Here is a 20,471-nt window from a genome sequence, read left to right on the forward strand (position 1 = left end):
AATTGTAGCATATATATACAGGGTTTTATGGTGGAATAGTGGAGGGCAGTTCGTTGTGTAATTTGATCATATAATTTCTTTTAACATAATTGCTGTTAAAAATTGCAAAATTTCCCACCTTCATGGGAATCTTAAACTTACAATCTTTCTCGTGCAAATGTTTTTTTTTTTTTTATAAACATTGTTTTAAAAAAAAATAATTCCTAAGAATGGTAGTTTTCTGAGAATATTTTTTAAAAGATTATATCAAACATGCCAATATATTTCTAACTTGAGATTACCCGGAAAGAGCAGTTTTAGTCCCTTAAAATTACTTATGGATAGTTAGTTTAATCTCTAAAACTATAACAATAAAAATTAAAATGAGTTATATTTCATAATTTTCTGAACTAAAATTATTTTTTTGTAACTTTTAAGACTAAATCTCATATAGTTTTTGTTGCTCTATTAGTAACAAATATTATATTAATTTAACAATTTATAAACTCCTCTGTGTTTTATAATTCAGGGGCTTAACTTACTTTTTTTAACTCAACTTACATGTTGTACCAGTGTCTTTTATATATATATATATATATATATATATATATATATATATATATATATATATAAAGTTTTAAGTGTGTTGAATTTTAGGGGATTAATAGTTATGACAATCCTCAAAGCTGAAAGAGTATTGTTAAATAACATGTGATGTGGGGATAATTATATTGTTTGTATTAGTTCAGAATCAACTACTCGACATACAGGAAAAGACCTTGAAGGACTTGTTCGGATCTATCCCCCGTTTTTTTTTTTGGAAACAGCCGAATAGGAATTTATATATAAAGTAGGGTATAAGTTATACAGCTACCAAGCAAGGTATATAATAGTTGATACATACCATGCACTTCTAACACAAAACAGTTACTGGTTATGTTATATTTTAGCAGAATTCGAGAACAAAATACTGTAACTAAGCCTATGTTTGATCTCATCATATCATAAATGGACCCACCTACCCCATTTAGTATTTACAAAAGCCGCTTGAAAACATATTTTGCCCTCATAAGCAAAGTAGAGGTTGAGAATACCATTCAAAAAATGATATGGAACATCTCTTCCCCAATACTTTTAATCCATTTCCAAGATGTAAGTTTTATGGATTCCAACAAGTGTTCCAATTCCGCCTTACCATCCTTGAAAACAGTCACATTCCGCATCTTCCAATTCTATCAAATCGTAGCTATCCAAACAATCCACCAATTTTGTCTACGTTTTGAACCAGAGATCATAGCACAGTGTTGCCACCAATTTACCGACGGATCCGCAAGAAGCACCATTGAATAGCCAATCTAGTTATATAGACCCATCCAAACCTGATAAGCGAACCCACATGTGAACAAAGCATGAGAGGATGTTTCGACTTCTAGATCACGTATTGGGCACCCAATCCCTGTTGAGTTGCAACTTATATTCCTTTGATTCTTATTGGATCATGATTGAATCCTATATAGGATGACTTTCCAAACAAAAACTAGATGCTTTGATGGAACTCTGATCTTCCATAAACACTTTAAAACCTTTGAATCCAGGTTCCCCGAGGAGCCAAGTTGATGAAGAGCTAGTAGGCCATATATCTCTCGAACCAAATATGTTTGTTGGGATCCATTCCTCCAAGACCATCTATCCACATCATAGATATTGCGAGTTGGATCATAGTAAGTAATCTGTACAAAATATTATGTTCCCACACAAAGAGTTTCCTCCTCCACTTAAGGTTCCAAATCCAAACATTCCCTTCAATGACAGGTTCTTGTTGTAGGAGCAGCTCGAACTACCCACTTACTGACGACAAGTTTAAGCTTTGGGCATACAATTGTCTTGATACTTAGAATGAGAGTTTTTCCACTCGTAATGAATTAACCTGCCCAAATAAGATTGTCTCGTGGATATTTATGGTTTCTTCAAAAAAATAAAAATAAATAACAAGTTGTACATAATTTACTTGCATGTTGTAGAAAAAACTCATCAATATTATTAATGTATTGTTTTTTAACATGTTTGATTTCAATTTTTGACGTAATTATTCATGTCAAATTAAAAGTGGTCTCTCAAAACTTTTGCACATAAAAAATAAAATTTATTAAACTGATTTGATTTAGATTTTAATTACATTTAAATCAAATCAAAGTGCACCATGAAAATATTTATCATAACCTAACATGCTAGTGTGTTTAATTGAAAGGAAAACAAATAAGAGAGCATTTTTTTTATAAAATTTTTGTTATTCTTCTTTGTTTAAGAATTTAGAGAGAAAAAAATAATAGAAAAAATCCTTCTCCTATAAATTTGAAGGAAAGACAGATGATTTATAACGAAGGATATTGTTATGAACATATTTTCTAATATGTTTTTAAATGTATATTTTTATTGATCTATAAAATTATGAAGTGAACTTATTAAATAAAAAGAAGTGAGACTATTTTTTAAAATAAAACTTAGCTAATACTAGTAATGAATAATGTCTTAAAAGAAATATTAGAAATTGTGTTAACTGTTGATGCTAAATAGCATTTCTCATTAAAAAAAAAATATATATTAAAGTATCTTGTAAAGGTATAAATAGTGTGGCCAGAGGAGAAATAAACCCTAGTTAGTCTGAGAAGAGAAGAGGTGAGGCTGAGGATGAAGAACTTGAAGGTGTTTGGGGAGGTTCCCTTGGGACTCTCCCTTGACTCTAACGAGGAAACTATAGGGTTTTGCAGCTTCGACATCGAACGCAACCGCATCTTCTTCCTCTCTTCCCACAATCTCATTTACACTTCCCATCTCTCCTCTTTCCACGTCCGTCTCTACTTTCCATTAATCTTCATTCACTAATTACGCCATTATTATTATTCTGACATCTCTTGTGTGGCAGGAGAACGCCGTTTGGAGCCCTAACGCCTCGCTCTCCTCCTCCGATGCTGTTACCGTCGATCTCGAACCCGGAGACGCCGTTACCTCCTTCGACTACCTCATGGAGAAAGAAGCGCTTCTTCTCGGAACCTCCAACGGCCTTCTCTTGCTCCACAACGTCGACGACGCCTCCGACGCGACGCAAGTCGTTGGCAAGCTCGACGGCGGCGTCAATGCAGTTTCCCTCAGCCCTGACGGAGAACTCGTCGCCGTAACCACCGGTTTCGGGCAGCTTTTGGTGATGACTCACGATTGGGACGTGTTGTACGAAACATCACTCCACGATGATGATGTTCCCGTAAGTAAGGACCACCGCAGCCCTAATTTCAATGCCTTTTATACTCATTTGTTGTCTACTATAACTATTGTTAGGGAAATGTTCAATTTGGGGATATAATGGTGGAGAGAGAGAGAGAGAGAGAGAGAGAGAAAGTGATAGATGTAATAGAAACAAGAGAGTTAGGAAGAAAAATGAGGCGAAAGTGAGATGAAAGAGAAAGCGAATTTATGAATATAATTGCGCTGTATCATTATTTGGTTGGTTGTTTAAGTTGTGTTTCTATGTAGAGTTTGGTTTAGGATTGTGAGTGTTCTGTGTTTTCAGGTGAAGGGGAGTTTCTTCCCGTGTCTTGGCGAGGAGATGGGAAATACTTTGCTACGATGAGTGATGCGTGTGGTTCTGGTTCGTTGCTTAAGAAAATTAAGGTTTGGGATCGAGATTCAGGGGATTTGCTTGCTTCTTCGGAGCTGAGAAGTTTTGCTGGGGCAGTTTTGGAGTGGATGCCCAGTGGTGCTAAAATTGCAGCTGTTTGTGATGGGAAAGATGGAAATGAATCTCCCTCTGTTGTTTTCTTTGAGAGGAATGGATTAGAGAGAAGCAGGTTTAGTGTCGATTCGAAAGTTAAACTTCTCAAGTGGAATTGCAGTTCTGATCTTCTCGCAGGTGTTGTTGAATGTGAAAATTATGATGCTGTAAGGATATGGTGTTTTAGTAATAACCACTGGTACCTGAAGCATGAAATTAGATACTTGAAGCGAGATGAAGTTAGCTTCATTTGGAATCCGACGAAGCAGCTGCAGTTAATTTGTTGGACTGTTGGTGGTCAGGTCACAGTTTCTAACTTTATTTGGATCACGGCTGTTATGGAGAATTCTGTTGCACTGGTTGTCGATGGCTCCAATATTCATGTAACGCCACTGTCCTTGTCCTTAATGCCACCTCCTATGTATTTATTTAGCTTGAAATTTTCTTCTCATGTCCGGGGTATGGCAGTGTATTGCAAACACTCTAAGAACCAGTTAGCTGCGTTTCTTTCAAATGGTAGCTTATGTGTTGTGGAGCTTCCATCAATTGAAACCTGGGAAGAACTAGAGGGGAAAGAATTCAGTGTTGAAGACTCTCATACAGAAATGGCATTTGGATCCATTTTACATCTTGAATGGTTGGATTCCCATAAGCTATTAGCCATTTCACATTATGGTTTTAGTCATAGTAATGACTTATTTCAAACCTCATTGACTGAGGGTGGACTTCGAGGCTTCTATTTGCAGGAAGTGGAACTTGAATGTTCTGAGGATCTTGTTCCAGGATTGCTGACATGCTCAGGCTGGCATGCAGCAGTTTCAAATCGAAATACCCTTGAAGAGCTGGTTATTGGCATCGCTTCCAATCCTGCTAGTAAACACTCTGCATATATTCAGTTTTCTAGGGGGGAAATCCAAGAGTATGTATCAAAAATTGGGATTAGTAGAGGATCTCTAGAACAAGAACATCAAGGTTTTTCTGCAGCTTGCCCTTGGATGAGTGTAGCGTTAGTTGGCAGTGCTGGCCTATCAAAATCAGTGCTTTTTGGACTGGATGAGATTGGCAGACTGCATGCTAATGCGGGGATACTTTGCAACAACTGCAGCAGCTTCTCATTTTACTCAAATTTGGCTGACCAAGTGATCACACATCTAATCCTTGCAACTAAACAAGATTTGCTTTTTATTGTTGACATTGCAGATGTATTTAATGGGGAGTTAGACTCAAAGTACAGTAACTTTGTCCGCATTAACAGTAGAAAAAAAGAAGAAAATGAAAGCTTCATAAATATATGGGAGAGAGGTGCTAAAATTGTTGGAGTTTTACATGGAGATGAAGCTGCCATTATACTGCAAACTACTCGGGGAAACCTAGAATGTATATGCCCTAGAAAGTTGGTTTTGGTTTCCATCATTAATGCATTAGTTCAAAAGCGCTTTAAAGATGCATTACTTATGGTTAGAAGGCATAGGATAAATTTCAATGTAATTGTTGATTACTGTGGCTGGCAAGCATTTTCACAATTAGCTTCTGAATTTGTCAGGCAGGTTAACAATCTGGGTTACATAACCGAGTTTGTTTGTTCCATAAAGAATGAAAATATTATAGAGAAACTCTATAAAAATCACATTTCTGTTCCCTGTCCAAAGGTTGCTGATGTTATGCTAGTTGGGGGCATCCAGAATTCTCTTGCTGGTAACAAGGTTTCTTCCGTTTTGATGGCTGTAAGAAAAGCACTTGAGGATCACATAACAGAAAGTCCTGCAAGGGAGCTTTGCATTTTGACCACTCTAGCTCAGAGTGATCCTCCATTACTTGAAGATGCTTTAAAGAGAATAAAAGTTATTCGTGAAAAGGAATTGTCTCATGCTGATGACCAGGGGAGAATGTCTTACCCTTCTGCTGAAGAAGCTTTGAAGCATCTTTTGTGGTTAGCTGACTCTGATGCTGTATATGAAGCTGCTTTGGGTCTTTATGATTTAAATCTTGCAGCTATTGTGGCATTGAATGCTCAGAAAGATCCAAAAGAGTTTCTTCCTTTCTTACAGGAATTGGAGCGTATGCCAACTCTATTAATGCAATATAATATTGACCTTAGGCTGAAAAGGTTTGAAAAGGCTCTCAGACACATTGCTTCTGCTGGAGATTCTTATTATGATGATTGTATGACACTCGTTAAAAAAAACCCTCTACTTTTTCCTTTGGCTCTTCAACTTTTTACTGGCCCTACCAAGCAGAAGCCATTCCTTGAGGCATGGGGGGATTATCTTAGTGATGAAAAATGCTTTGAAGATGCTGCGGCAATTTATATGTCCTGTTTCAATCTGGATAAGGCTCTGAAGTCTTATCGTGCTATTAATAACTGGAGTGGGGTGCTTACGGTTGCTGGGTTCCTTAATTTGGGAAAGGATGAGCTACTACATCTTGCCAGTGAGCTCTGTGAAGAACTTCAAGCACTAGGTAAACCTGGGGAGGCTGCCAAAATTGCCCTGGAGTACTGTGGAGATGTTAACACCGGTGTGAATTTGTTGATTACTGCAAGGGACTGGGAGGAGGCTTTGAGGGTTGTTTTTATGCATAGAAGAGAGGACTTAATTAAAACAGTGAAGAGTGCATCTTTGGAATGTGCAAGCACACTTACCAGTGAATATGAGGAAGGCTTAGAGAAAGTGGGGAAATACTTGGCACGTTACCTGGCTGTTCGACAGAGAAGATTACTTCTTGCAGCAAAGCTCCAGTCAGAGGAACGTGCAGCAAGTGATCTTGATGATGATGCTGCTTCAGAAACTAGCAGTAATTTTAGTGGAATGAGTGCATACACCACAGGGTATGTATTTTTCCTTGATACCCTATATCTGTCTATACTATTTGGCAGTTGGAGAACATCAATTTTTAATGTGCTTTTCCATTCTGGCCTTTCATGCATTAAATGAATATACTGTTTTCAATGCTGCTGCAAAAGTCTAGCAGTGAGATACTGAGCCAGTTTGTATAAACTTATTTGTTAAAAAAAAGTACTTATTTTAATAAAATAAGCAGCTTTATGGTTTTTTTAGTGTATTTGTCTAAACTGGTTTTGCTTAAATAAAATCAGTTTTCTGCTTATTTTGAGAAGCAGATCTTATCTGCTTGTTAAATAAGCGCTTTTTTAAAAAACACTTATTTTAAAATTGCTTATTTTAAGTTTAAACAAACTCGCTCGCTATTTTGGTTTTTACAACTATAGTCTCTGTACTTTATAATATTTGTGATAAATGAATTTATTGTCGGGTAAAGGACATAGAGTTGAAACTCAGTTGTTTGAGTGAAGTTTGACACTCCTTTTCCCACCCCCTCCTCCTTTGGGGTTAAAGAATCATTTGTCACATTCAAACACTTTTTATCTATCATACCCCATTTATGGTTCTGATCTCTCTCTTTTTGTAATGTTCCATATTATTTGACCTTGACAGCTATTGTGTCCCTAATTGAGTTACTCTTATGACTCATTTTCTTAAAACTGAATTGTAAAAAATAGCTAAGCCTTGCTATTTCATTAACTATATGATAAAATTGAATCATGCTTATTTTTCTTTTCATACAAAAAGAATAACAAAGGTTAATTCTTTTCACATTATTGTTATATTTATTTCTTATGTTATACTTCTGCCGTTGGAAGCTTCATTTGTTTTCCTCATTTCATCAACAGGACCAAGAAAAGTTCTGCTGCTTCAATGAGCTCAACTGCGACTAGCAAGGCAAGAGAAACTAGGCGTCTGAAGAAGAGAGGAAAAATCCGTCCTGGGAGGTATCTTGACAATTGAATTTTTTGTTTCCCTCTGCCCCTCGTCCTGTATTATTGTTTTTCATTAATCATTAGTCACTACTTTTGAAGTAATAGTTTTCTATTTCTTATTGTAGTCCTGATGAGGAGATTGCCTTGGTGGAGCATTTGAAAGGCATGTCCCTGACAGTGGAAGCTAAACGTGAGCTGAAATCTTTGTTGGTCTCCCTTATGATGTTTGGTGAGGGAGAAACATGTAAGAAGCTACAACAAACGGGGGAAAACTTTCAATTGTCTCAGATGGCAGCAGTCAAATTAGCTGAAGATACAATATCTAATGATACCATAAATGAGTATGCACATACGTTGGAGCAATATACCCAAAAAGTAAGGAATGAAATTCACAATTCAGAGGCTTTCTCGTGGCGGCTTAAAGTTTTTTTGTCCTATGAGTGAGCGTAGCAAATTAACATAAATTTTTGTTAGATGTATCTGCATGCAGTTTGATGTTATTAGCATCGTTTCTTTTGAGCTTGTCCCATAACTATGATTGTATAATCACTCTGAATTGATTGTGTTGCACTGAACATCTATATTAACAATGAAAGCCGATTAGTGCTCGATGAGAGTGGATTGATCAGACTTTATGAATCATTTAACGGAAACATTTAAGGTTGTGATCAAATGGTTCCCAAATACTAATATTGTTTCATCCTACCCTTTCACGTACTTGTGCTTCTGAAAATGCAATACAAACAAAAATGCAATGACGGTTCATGCTTGTGTTAAAAGCTAACCTTTCATCGAAATAATTAAACGTGAAAATTAACGGAAAGCCTGTTCATCTTTAGAATTTAAACGAATGACTGAATTAAAATGAGATAATCGATCCCTTTATATATTTTATTGATCAATGTTTTATTTCAACTAAGATGTTTTATTGATCATTGTCACAAATGTTTCAATATCGACGTCCTCTGTACACTTACAGGATATGAAATATTCAACCTAACAATATGGTTGAGTACTCTTCTTAAGATCTCACCGATAAAAGTAGATATCAGAATCGTTATTTTAAAGTAATCACTAAACAAGATGTTTCCCCCTTGAATAGCCTTCTCCTGTTTTTCTGATTTTAGTTTCGTAGTATCCTCTATTTCTTCTAAAGTTATTTGTGTAAGGTTTTTATTTATTTATTATTATTATGATTTTGATATGGTAGTTGTGGACTTTTGTTCTTATGATTCTGATTATATTTGTGTTGCTTGATCCACTAAGACATTCGTATAATTATTAACATTTTACACAGGAATTAGAATGGGAGCTAGGGTGGAGATTGGGGAATGTAGGACTGTAGGAGAATCTCGCGTAATTATGAAAAATTCACAAGTACGAAGCAAATGAATATGTAAAAACAAAAATGATCGTTACACATAATGAAAAATAAGCAAATATAGAAGTAAAAGATGTAATGTGATGTAACAAAAAAAATAAAGTCGATATTGTGAAAGTAGTTTACAAGTGTTTGAATGCCACCCTTTTTATGATAAATATATATTAAGAAGAAAAATAAAATTAAATATATATTAAGAAGAAAAAATAAAATTAAAAAGGGCCCAACTGTGTTCAAATCGATGACCTCTTGAACCTCTTGATTACCATAAAAGTATATTCAGTTAAAAAAACATAAAAATATTATAAATTCATTGATATGTCCACTTTTGCACCGTAAACTCCGCACGAATTATTTTAAATTAAAATGGTAATAGAGTAATAAATAATAATACACGTTATAAATTTATCATTCAACAGACTACAACTAATGATGGAGATTAAAAATATATATTTCCATAAAACTAAAAAATTAATATTGTTTAGTAAATAAAAATATTAATGAGTAAATAATATATGATGTAAAGAATAAAAATCATACCGATAATTATTTGGATATTTTACTTCCTAATTTTTATTCTTCTAAACTTTTAAAAATTTCATTTTTTAATCCTAAAATCTCATTAAATAAATAAAAATAATGATTCAAACTTTTGTTTAGGATTAAAAACTAAAATTTATAAAATTTTAGAGAACTTGATTGCTGAAACAAAAGTTTAAAAATCAAATTTTAACTTTTATTAATGGACTAAAAATCAAATTTTAAAAAAAAGTTAAGAAACAAACTTGGTTAACCCTAATTATTTGATTTATTTCTAGTTGATTAACAATGTAATTTGTTACATTGATAGTATATTAAAATTAAAGTCAATCTTAATTAACTAATCTTTTATAAACAGAAAACATGATTTACCTTTCGTTTTATCATAGCCATCCCTTTCTTTTCTTTTTGTTTTTTTAATCAGAAGAATAAACGAATGATGAGATGGGCAGGTAGTTGAGATGGTGGGTCTCAACAGACATTAACAAGTTATCGACTACCACTCAAACGTAAGAGTGAATTAGACGATATAACTTTAGACAACGACTTTAACATATTAATTTAATTAGAATGCATGTAAAACTCTTTATGTCGTAATTTAATTAGAGAAAATAAATTATGTATATTACTAGTGTAAAATTTTACAGTGTGATAAGTTTTATTATAAATAACTTAAAAATCATATTAACAACATTTTTTTATTGATTGAGAATGTTAGTATTTTCACACTGATAGTAAATAATCGTTAGTCTCACTGAAGTATAGATTACTATTAGATATGATACGTTTATTCATTTTTTATAATAATTATTTTAAAGTCATATTAATAATAATTTTTTATTGGTTGATTATAAAATTTTAAATGTTAAAAAATAAAAATACATGTTAATTAAACTTTTAAAATATTTAGGTTGAGTGTTATGATTTTTTTTATTAATTTTTTAATTTATTTCAGTTAATCAAATAAAATAGTTTTGTGAGAATATTTTTTAATTTAGTTCAATAAAATTTACAGTCAAATCTATAAATAAACTCTTATTAAATAGATATTTAATTAAATTATACACCTAATCACGTCCAAAACCTAAAATAGTTTTGGGTTTTGGGATAACGTTGGAGTATGAAGTTAAATGAAACCATCCAAGACAACCAAAAGATTAAAAAAAACAGACCATTCAACAAAAGTAAGCAATTATTGTAGGGCCAACGTTAACGATGGTAAAAAAAAAAAATGTTACGCAACACGTAAATTGCGAAATGCCGTATACTATTTTTGTCATGTAATCATTATTATATTATCAAAAGAAAACAACACAGTCAAACATCAATTAGTCATTCTTTTACTGGATCAGTTAGGCATTTTTAAGCATTCAAGACTTTTCATTTTTTTTCTTCTAATTTTTTAATCAAAATGTATTCAGTTAAAATAAAACAAAATTAATTTTAGACAAAGTTGATAGTTCATGCGAGGTTTCCAAAATAATTTAAATTTGATTTTTAGAATATAATATCTCATTAATAATTAAGCATAATTATTTGATCGAGTTAATATAAAATTTTATTTAAATAATAAAACACACAGACAGTCTAGTTTATAAAAAAACTACTGTACATAATAAAATTTAAGAAACCCTTAAGATAATCTTTTTTCATGTAAAGAATTTTAGTTCTCTACGTGGTTTTTAATTTGAGTAATGTTGTTTCGATAATATATATATATATATATATATATATATATTAATCTCATTTCATATATTTTTCTATTTATTAAAAAATGTTATAAGTCCAGTCAAAAAAAAAAAGAAAAGAAAAGATGTTATAAGTAGGCACCGCAGAAATAATAATAGTATAATTAATAAGGAAGGAGTCACATGTGGCACAGCGTGAAAGAGGATCTAAGGTTCTCGTTTAAAATGTTTGTGTTTTTTGTCTGTTTCTCGCACTTTGTGCTTTTATTTTCTGACAACCTTTGCTGACATCTCTCTTTCTCTCTCTCATCATTATAATTCACAATCATCAAAGAGAGAGATGGTGAACGTGGTGGAATTGCAGAAACAGTTGCAGAGTGGGAATGTGAATGTTGATGCCAACGGGGAACTCATGTATGTCAAGGTCATGACCGATGAACAGTTGGAAACTCTGAGGAAGCAAATAGCAGTTTATGGCACCATTTGTGAGCAACTTATTGAGATGCACAGAACACTCTCAGCTCAACAGGATCTTGCAGGTACTTTCTTTTTATTGTTTGATTATGAGCCTCAATAAGTTTGTTCTCAGTACCATTTATCTCCACCAAGAGCTCTAAAGCTCAATTGGCTGAGCAGCAAGACGCGGTTATTATAAATTCTTTTATATCTGTGTTCGATTTCTACCATTTCTACGGATAAAGAAAAAGCACCATTTATCTCCTCTCCACTATATTCCCATTGGTATCTTGTCCTGTTGGTTGTTAAATCAAAGCCTTCACTTATAAGGTTTTGAACTCTCTTTACCATTTTTCTCAGTAAGATCCATCTAAATCATGTTTCCTGGCATTCAAACTATATACCTACCTATTAATTTCTTTATTTTTGTCTTTGTGTGTTTCAACTATTTAAACCAGTCTGTTTCTACAAATCAGAAAATGACAGCGCAAAAATATCAACAACAACCTTTCCCTGATATACAAGGCACATTGGATTTCAAATTTGTAATCATAACCAATAAGTATCTTAATGATTTATTTCATAAAATATTTGAATAATTTTATAATTAAGAAGATATAGTATTACTTATATCCTTCATTTTAAAGAATTAATTACAATTTCATTTGATTTCAATAATATTATCTCAATACATAGAGATATTCATAGTGACAATTATTTTAAAATAGAGGAAATTTCTGAATAAGTAAAGATACCAAGCTGGTCATTTACAATGAAAAATCAAACCTAGTTGATTTTTTCCTTGCATTTTTGCTTTGACAGCTTTTGTGTGCCACATAAGCATAGCCTTCAAGTTGTGCAGTAAACTTTCAACTATTTTGTTGGTTTGTTTTATTTTCAACCAAGAGAGACAGATAAATATTTATGGATTGAATATATAGCAAACATTTCTGAAGCTCATACAATTAAATGCACTCTTGAGATTGACATATTAAAAATTTGCATTTGTCTCTTAAGATCAAGCATTCTCTGAAGAAAATATTGATGTTTTGATTTTGTTTTCTTCATTAGGGGTTAGATTGGGAAACATATACTGTGACCCATTGATGACATCTGGTGGGCACAAAATAACATCAAGACAAAGGTGGACACCTACACCTGTGCAGCTTCAAATTCTTGAACGTATATTTGATCAAGGGAATGGAACTCCAAGCAAGGAAAAAATCAAGGAAATCACTGCTGAACTGGGCCAGCATGGCCAAATTTCTGAAACAAATGTGTATAATTGGTTTCAGAATAGGCGTGCTCGATCCAAAAGAAAGCTGCAAAATGTGGCTGCTTATAGCAACACTGAATCAGAAGTGGAGACTGAGGTTGATTCTAAGGATAAGAAGACAAAAGCTGAGGAAGAGTTTCAGTCCCAACATAATAATAACATAAGTACAACTTCTGGAGGGGCTGAAAAGTTGTGCTTCCAGAACCCTCAAGTACACTCTGATTACTTGCAGTACTTGAACCCTGCAGATTCCAACAAACCATATTCCATGTTCCAAACAGATGACAATCTGAAATCCACAAGAAATTTGAGTCATGTGTCTGTTTTCAATGAGGTGCTGTCAAACTCAAGTATGTAACATCTATTCTTCCTTCACTTTCTTCGCTTCTTTAGCAATCTTTTTCTTTTGGTATGATTCTGGTTAGATAAACTTCTTCCTAAGTATTTAGAGAAAATAAAAAATGATTAATTAAACTTATCAGGAAAATTAAAATTAACTTATATACTTTATTTTTTTTTTAGAGAATCTAAGATTAATTCATTTATCTTCTTATTTTTGCAGGGAGTGAGCATATAGGTGGGAAAATGGAAGTTGGTGGGAGTGTGAGCTACAATTTATTCCACCAAACAGGACACTTCAATCTAGCGGGTTAAGATCTTACTTTTAGTGTGAGCTGTAAAGAATCGTGAGTGTGCTGGTTGGCTTGTGTTAATGTTTATGATAGATTATACTGAAACAATATAATCAGAACTTAATGTAATATTTACTGGAAAAACTATCAATAGAATAGCACAAAAATGTTACTTCATACTGTGAAGTTGGCTTCTTGGTAACAAGTTCACTATTTTCTACCGTCACAACTTTTTTGCAACCCTATTTTAAAGGGAGTATTAGTTTATTACCTCCCTATATTATGTATACTCATTGTCTTGTCTGTATCACGCTATTCAGTATTTATAATTTACTATATGATCACGTTGAGCTTTAATTACTTGTAAGTTGAATTGGGTGTATCAGATTAATGGACAAATATCTCCTCATAATGTTCTCTTATTTTCTTTCATTGGTACTCGAACCCAAAATCATGCATAAAGAAAACCGATTCCTTTATCACTAACCAACAAAATTGATATATGACTTTGATTATAGAGCAATGTAATTAAGTTGCTAATAACATTATCATTGGTTTTATTATTTTAAAAAATAATTTAGTTGTCTAATAAATATGTCATGCTTTAAAGAAGCTATTATGCTTTTAAAGAATGAATCAATATTAAATAACATGTAAAAAATAGTTTAATAAGCATGTATGTAAAAAAATTTACATTGTCAACCAATAAATAATATGAAAAAAATTTAAATACAGCTTTAATTTATAGGTCTTTTCATATCATTTTCGAATAAAATTAAAGTTTTGCCTTGCTAATATATATTAACATTTAACGCAAATCTCTATTATGCAAATTACTAAGATGGGACTCTAACTTTGAGTAACAATATCAAGGATATTTAAGAAAGTCCATCCAAGTTGTGTCCTAAAAAATATCAATAACATAATTTTGGAAAATTAAAAATAAAATTACTCAAAATTTAATTTCACTAAAAACATATTTAAGTATTTCATAGGTTAAGTCATTGACGTAGTTAACACAATTAATCATCAAGGGATGTAAGTTTCAATAAGTAAATCAAAAATTAGATTTAAATATGTTTTTTAGTTTTTATAATTATATTTTATTATAGCTTTTATAAATTATTTTGAAATATATTTATAAAATTCATTTTTTTCTATTTTCATTCCTTATTATTTTCTTTTAATCCATGTATTTTAGTTTTCATTTTTATCCTTGTAATAGATAAATAGTTTGCTTTTAACATTTTCAAAAGGACTAATTCAAAATGAATTGAATCTTATATGTACTACAAATAAATATATTATAATGACTAAAACAAAATATATATATATATATATATATATATATATATATATATATATTACCTAGATTAAAAAAAATTTTTTAGCAAATTAAAAACCTATTAAGAAAAGATAAAAACATGTTTTTAATTAAACAAATCAATCCACGTACTCCGTCTGTTCTAAATATAAGAAATTATTTTAAAATTTATTTATCTTTTTTTATACGTTTTTTTTCTAACTTTTTATTGCCTTAATTATATTTTTATCAAATTAATTTTAACTATTTTAGTTCATAAATAACAAATACTATGATTGTTTCTTTTACTTTCGTACGGATTGAATATTTGAAGAAAATAGTTTTAAAATTTAAAACTTTACTACTATTATTCTCTTTTCATACATTAATTATTCAAGGAAAAAAAGTGTTATAGTTAGTCTCGATAATCTTAAGAATTAATAATCTTAAAAAATTATACTATCAAATCCCAATGTTCAAAACTTATCTGTTCGTTTGGAATAAAATGTTAACGTTCTCTCCTCAAAAACATTACAAAATTTATACTATTTTTTCCAATTAAAAATAATTATTTTTTTGTTTGACAATAATTAAAAACCATTATTGCTATGAATTCATAGATAGTTAATGTATATTTAACATACTTGCCCTTCATGATTTATGATTAGAAAATAATGTAAATTCTTTTTCACTGTGTAGCTTACGGGGCATTAGACAAAAAGTGAGATCCTTGGAATGTATTAAATAATTCTTGTGTTTTTCGATAAATTTAACAATAATACAAAAATATAGAAAAAGTTGTGTCATAAAATGTATTACTGTCATTTCTCAAGATTTCTATACGGGTTAAAGCATCTCAATTAAATTAAAAAATAAATTGGATTTAATAAAAGGTAATTAAAATACATTTACACTATATTTTATTTATTAATAATCTATTATATAATTAAAAATGATAAAATTTTATAATAAACTTAAATATGTCTTTGATTGTTGATAATTTTTTTTAGTTTGGGCTGAAAACATTTACAACTTAAATACTTTTATATAATTAGCGTTTTTTTTAAGTTCTTAATATTTTTTTTTAGTCTCTGATGAAATAATTTTTTTATTTGTGATCCTTGTTATTTTATGGTAGTCATTCTGATGTATTATCTACATTAATCCTTATTTTTATTACCAAAACTTAAATATGTTTTAGATATTTTATAATATTTTTATTTTATTTATTTTGTATTAATTCTTTTGAAAAGACTCATAATAAATTATCTACATATTTTATGAATAAAAATAAAAAAATAAATATATTAAAAGAACTAAAACAAAAATAAAAAGGAAAAAAAAACTTTTGTTTTATTATGAACTCAAGACAAATATTTTTTTTAGGAATCTAAAATAGTATTCACTAATTTATTTATCGGATATCTACAATACATTTAAACATTTTTAAATATTTATTGTAAGATAATATTTGATGGGAATTGTTTTTTTTTTTTAAAGTTATATTTAAATTTATTTTAAGTAATTAATAATATAGAAATTTTAAACTAATTAAGGGGCATGTGTTTCAGGGATATATCTTTTAGTCTTGGAAATATAATAAGGGAAAAATAATCACACATTTGTTATGAAGTAATAAATTAATTAATCTTGTATAAAAGTTTTATTTGAATAAATAATAATATCATTTTTAACCAATATTTAATCTTAACACTGGGGTAGAGAATATTTATTCTCATAATACAAAGATGACCTTTATGAGTAAAATTACACATATATTCTTTTCTTATTCACTATCACACTCTTCTTGATCCATTCTTTTATGTTTTTTCATTTTATTATTCTCAATTTTTTTGTTCAACTACAAATTTTTATTTGACGTCAATCTCATAAATTTTACTTGCAATGATTATTGGTTTTTCCTCCATGTGTTGGTTGTTATGTCAATAAATATAACTATATTTTAGATCATGCTCTAATGAATAGTAAAGAAATGGTAAAAGAGATTTTGTGACGAGAATGTAAGATATATAACATTTTGAGTATAATTTGTTTATTCATTATTAATCTTATAATAAAGTTATTTGTATTATGAAAAAATATCATCTTTAACATAATAAAAGACATTTTAGTAATTATAATGTATTTTAAGGAAAAATAATGTTTCTTAATTATTCTTGAAAATATAAAAAATATTCCTAACTAACCAAATACATTTTTTTTATTAAATAACATAGTATTTTGAATATATTGAGTAGTTAATGTGATGGAGGGGAGAATAGAGTGTGCGCAGGAGTATGGAAGAAGAAGTGTGGTGGCAATGATATGATAGGCGCAGAGCAGAGAGAGAGAGAAGGCAAAGGCATTTGGATCCGACGACCTCGTTGGTTTTCCTTTGTAAGTTGTAAGCATTTGGCACCAGCAAGCCCTGTCTTCTTCTTCGATCAGATTAGGGCATTTCATTTCTGCGATGGCCGCAGCACCCGCTAGAGCTCGTGCCGATTACGATTACCTCATCAAGCTTCTTCTTATCGGCGACAGCGGTCAGTTCCTTTTTCCTAGATTCAATTCAATTCATTGCTTTATGTATGGACCTTTGATCGTTAATTATTCTAGGTGTCGGGAAGAGTTGTCTGCTTTTGAGATTTTCTGATGGCTCATTCACAACCAGTTTTATCACCACCATTGGGTTAGTATAATTATTATCTCTAGACGCCTCTTTTTTTTTTAATCGCTTGTGAAAAATGCTGTAGCTGTTTCTTGTCTTGTTTCAAAATGCTTACATCTCTGTTTCCTCTTTCCACTCGCTATTTTTGTGTTTTTTTGGAAGCATAGCAAGTTTGGACTTAATATCTAGAGCTCATTTAGTGGAGAGAAATGTTATTTATGCAACAAATTATACAAATTTTTTTACAACTATTAGAGAAATATGAGATGTAATGGAGAAAGATAAATACACAAAAAATGTTGTTGTATAAATTATTGTATGAGTTGTTGTATGAATAACAATTTCTTTAGTGAATAGTGTTTTTAATATGGACATTTTCTCATTGTTAGGGTAGCATATTGTCTTGTATGTTTTTAGTGTGTGTACAGTACACAAATATTTGTACACAATCGGAGTACCAGATCTATATCCTTTTGTTTATGAAAATAAAATCTTATTATAATAATGTTGTATGGCAGTATCGATTTTAAGATAAGAACCATTGAACTAGACGGCAAACGGATTAAGTTACAAATCTGGGATACTGCTGGTCAGGAACGGTTTCGAACTATTACCACAGGTATGTGTTTTCTCTTGTGCAACCTTGCTGTGAATTCACAATTGGCAGCTTTCCTCTTGGTAGGTAATAATATCATATGTTTCCATGTATTCTTGTACAAGTCAATTGAAGTAATTATAGTTGTGATTGAGAAAAATAAACATTGAAAGGGAATTAGTTTTTATAACTATTGTCGGTTAGTCAATTAAGTTTTGAGAAGTTCATTTTCATAGAAAATAATTCTTTTTGGGCAGAAGTTATAATTTTCTAAGGATTAGTGATTTAATTCATTCATTATGGTGACTCATAAATCTAATTTACACACTGGCATGTTTTATACTTACATAGAAGGACACAATGCTTTAATTTAACAGGTTCAATTATTGATTTTAAATACTATGGATAAACCAACTTTTATTGCAGCTTATTACTGTGGAGCCCTGTGATTTTAAATCTAATTACTGTGGAGCCATGCATAAACCAACTCAAAGTTTTATTGCAGCTTAATCTAATTACACTAGTGATTTTAAATACTGGCATGTTTAATACTTACATAGAAGGACACAATGCTTTAATCTACCATTTCTTTGATGAAAGGAAAACTTGTCTTACAATGTTACATGCTGTTGCAGCTTATTACCGTGGAGCCATGGGTATCTTGCTGGTTTATGATGTTACTGATGAAGCATCTTTCAATAGTAATCTCCTTTCCTTGGTTTTGTTGGAAGTTTAAAGATATTTCAGTGAATGACATTCTTTTGATGTATTTTTATGCACTAATTGTCTGAGAATTGTAGACTTCATTTCAGCTTTAGCTGACCTGATAAATTGTATTTCCTTCATATTTTGCCTATTTCTTATTTTTCCCATTCTTCTCTGATTTACATTTAACTGGTAGACAAAAGAATCTGTCTTTTATGGTTAAGTTTACTTCATCTGTTCTGTCCATCTTTTGTTTTTCAATGTAGCTTGGTTTTTGCTATCCAGATATTAGGAATTGGATTCGCAATATTGAACAACATGCTTCTGACAATGTAAACAAGATACTTGTTGGCAACAAGGCTGATATGGATGAAAGTAAAAGGGTATGTACATTTTGGGGTACTTTGCAATTTACATTTTATATCTTAGTTGGCTAAGGTTGGAAATTAGTTGATTAAGAAGATATTGCATTATTGGCTCCATGCTCCTTAAGCCACATTTGTTTACTGATATCAGATTAAGCTATCTCTTTGTCTGCATTGATAGAAACAAAAGTTTTTCCTTTTTCTTCTCTAGGCTGTACCTACCTCCAAAGGGCAAGCACTTGCTGATGAGTATGGTATCAAGTTCTTTGAAACTGTGAGTGGCAATAACATTTTCATTAAAATTATTTGTGATTTCATTATATTTATATTGAAGAACACATGCAGAGTGCAAAAACCAACATGAATGTGGAAGAGGTTTTCTTTTCAATAGCAAGAGATATCAAGCAAAGGCTTGCAGACACAGATTCAAGAGCTGAGGTAATTTGCAAACTTTTTTCTCAATGTCCTTTGTTTTTCTTTTTTTCCTGAGAAATGCAAGTGCTCTCTTCTTCTGAAAGACTAAAATTTTGCCACCGTGTATCAAGTACTTAAAAGAAAAATAATTGTTAGGAATTAATGCTAACTTTCAAAATAAGTGCATAGATTTGTTTGTATTGCTGAACACTGATATTCTCTTCTCTGTTGATTCAGCCTCAGACTATCAAGATTAACCAACCAGACCAGGCAGCCAGTGGTGGTCAACCTGCACAAAAGTCGGCTTGCTGCGGTTCATGAAAAGAATCAGTATCTGTAGCAAGAGGTGCAGGTTTCTGCAATAGCACTCTTCTGGGTGCTAATGTTATTCTGATGACATTAGAAAGTGGGAGCATGTATTTGTCCCTCTGTATCTCCCAACTGCAGATGTCGTGTTTTAAAGTTAATATTTTAAATTCTTTGCTCATTGAGTTGGTGGAATTTGTTGTGACTAGTTAATTTGCTTCACTTTCCTATTTCATTTGTAGTGTGACACTTAAAAAGGATATCTTGATTAGATGCGGATAGATTATCACAACAGCTTGATCATTTGCAGAATATCGGTCCAAATGTTTATTTTGATGGAATAGGAATCTAGAGGCAAACCCAAGAATTTTTTACGAAGAAGGAAAATGGAAGCCTTGCCATTTAAACGGCAATGTGAAATGCCGTGTTTACTAAAATGGTCCACGGGTACTAATATTGCATGATAAAATGGTTTGGTTCGGAAGGTGGAACCAAGTTTCTTTGAAAAAGTAAAAATGTTTTTGCATGTTTTCTAATCCGCCTGTTTTGTTATAAATATATTAATCTAGTTGAGATGTTTGGCAACAACAGTCAGTAAATTTGAGAGAAGCTTTTCGAATAT

General features: G+C 31.3%; 3 protein-coding genes across 4 annotated transcripts; all 3 read left to right on the forward strand.

Moving 5' to 3' along the window:
• The first annotated feature begins 2,612 nt into the window (after window positions 1–2,612).
• LOC100526992 (elongator complex protein) lies at window positions 2,613–8,193 on the forward strand. Of its 2 annotated transcripts, NM_001250049.2 has the most exons (5): window positions 2,613–2,826; window positions 2,903–3,242; window positions 3,545–6,572; window positions 7,434–7,532; window positions 7,646–8,193. In NM_001250049.2, exons 1-5 carry the CDS (start codon window positions 2,668–2,670, stop codon window positions 7,962–7,964), a joined length of 3,945 nt encoding a protein of 1,314 aa, NP_001236978.2. In that variant the 5' UTR covers window positions 2,613–2,667; the 3' UTR covers window positions 7,965–8,193. The 2 variants fall into 2 exon arrangements, with proteins under 2 accessions (NP_001236978.2, XP_006588407.1); XM_006588344.4 differs by lacking the exon at window positions 2,613–2,826 and having other exon boundaries at window positions 3,101–3,238; window positions 7,646–8,129.
• A 3,192-nt stretch (window positions 8,194–11,385) lies between these two features.
• LOC100815539 (WUSCHEL-related homeobox 13) lies at window positions 11,386–13,670 on the forward strand. The gene is made up of 3 exons (XM_003536718.5): window positions 11,386–11,668; window positions 12,657–13,211; window positions 13,424–13,670. Exons 1-3 carry the CDS (start codon window positions 11,470–11,472, stop codon window positions 13,513–13,515), a joined length of 846 nt encoding a protein of 281 aa, XP_003536766.1. The 5' UTR covers window positions 11,386–11,469; the 3' UTR covers window positions 13,516–13,670.
• Window positions 13,671–17,067: 3,397 nt separating this feature from the next.
• LOC100499844 (Rab GTPase family protein) lies at window positions 17,068–20,160 on the forward strand. Its single transcript, NM_001249871.2, has 8 exons — window positions 17,068–17,339; window positions 17,413–17,485; window positions 17,983–18,083; window positions 18,695–18,760; window positions 19,050–19,147; window positions 19,341–19,403; window positions 19,475–19,567; window positions 19,781–20,160. The coding sequence occupies exons 1-8, from the start codon at window positions 17,267–17,269 to the stop codon at window positions 19,862–19,864; spliced, it is 651 nt and encodes a 216-aa protein (NP_001236800.2). The 5' UTR covers window positions 17,068–17,266; the 3' UTR covers window positions 19,865–20,160.
• Window positions 20,161–20,471: the final 311 nt, after the last annotated feature.

This window comes from Glycine max, chromosome 10 (genome assembly GCF_000004515.6).
Source record: "Glycine max cultivar Williams 82 chromosome 10, Glycine_max_v4.0, whole genome shotgun sequence".
Taxonomy (NCBI): Eukaryota; Viridiplantae; Streptophyta; class Magnoliopsida; order Fabales; family Fabaceae; genus Glycine; species Glycine max.

Excerpts from the sequence above, each read along its gene's own strand:
- LOC100499844 (NM_001249871.2), top strand. The coding sequence starts at position 17,267 with ATGGCCGCAGCACCCGCTAGAGCTCGTGCCGATTACGATTACCTCATC. Across the intron at positions 18,084-18,694 it reads GTTTCGAACTATTACCACAG|CTTATTACCGTGGAGCCATG; the intron begins GTATGTGTTTTC and ends ATGCTGTTGCAG. Across the intron at positions 18,761-19,049 it reads TGATGAAGCATCTTTCAATA|ATATTAGGAATTGGATTCGC; the intron begins GTAATCTCCTTT and ends TTTGCTATCCAG.
- LOC100815539 (XM_003536718.5), top strand. The coding sequence starts at position 11,470 with ATGGTGAACGTGGTGGAATTGCAGAAACAGTTGCAGAGTGGGAATGTG. Across the intron at positions 11,669-12,656 it reads AGCTCAACAGGATCTTGCAG|GGGTTAGATTGGGAAACATA; the intron begins GTACTTTCTTTT and ends TTTCTTCATTAG. Across the intron at positions 13,212-13,423 it reads TGAGGTGCTGTCAAACTCAA|GGAGTGAGCATATAGGTGGG; the intron begins GTATGTAACATC and ends TTATTTTTGCAG.
- LOC100526992 (NM_001250049.2), top strand. The coding sequence starts at position 2,668 with ATGAAGAACTTGAAGGTGTTTGGGGAGGTTCCCTTGGGACTCTCCCTT. Across the intron at positions 2,827-2,902 it reads CCCATCTCTCCTCTTTCCAC|GAGAACGCCGTTTGGAGCCC; the intron begins GTCCGTCTCTAC and ends CTTGTGTGGCAG. Across the intron at positions 6,573-7,433 it reads ATGAGTGCATACACCACAGG|GACCAAGAAAAGTTCTGCTG; the intron begins GTATGTATTTTT and ends TTTCATCAACAG.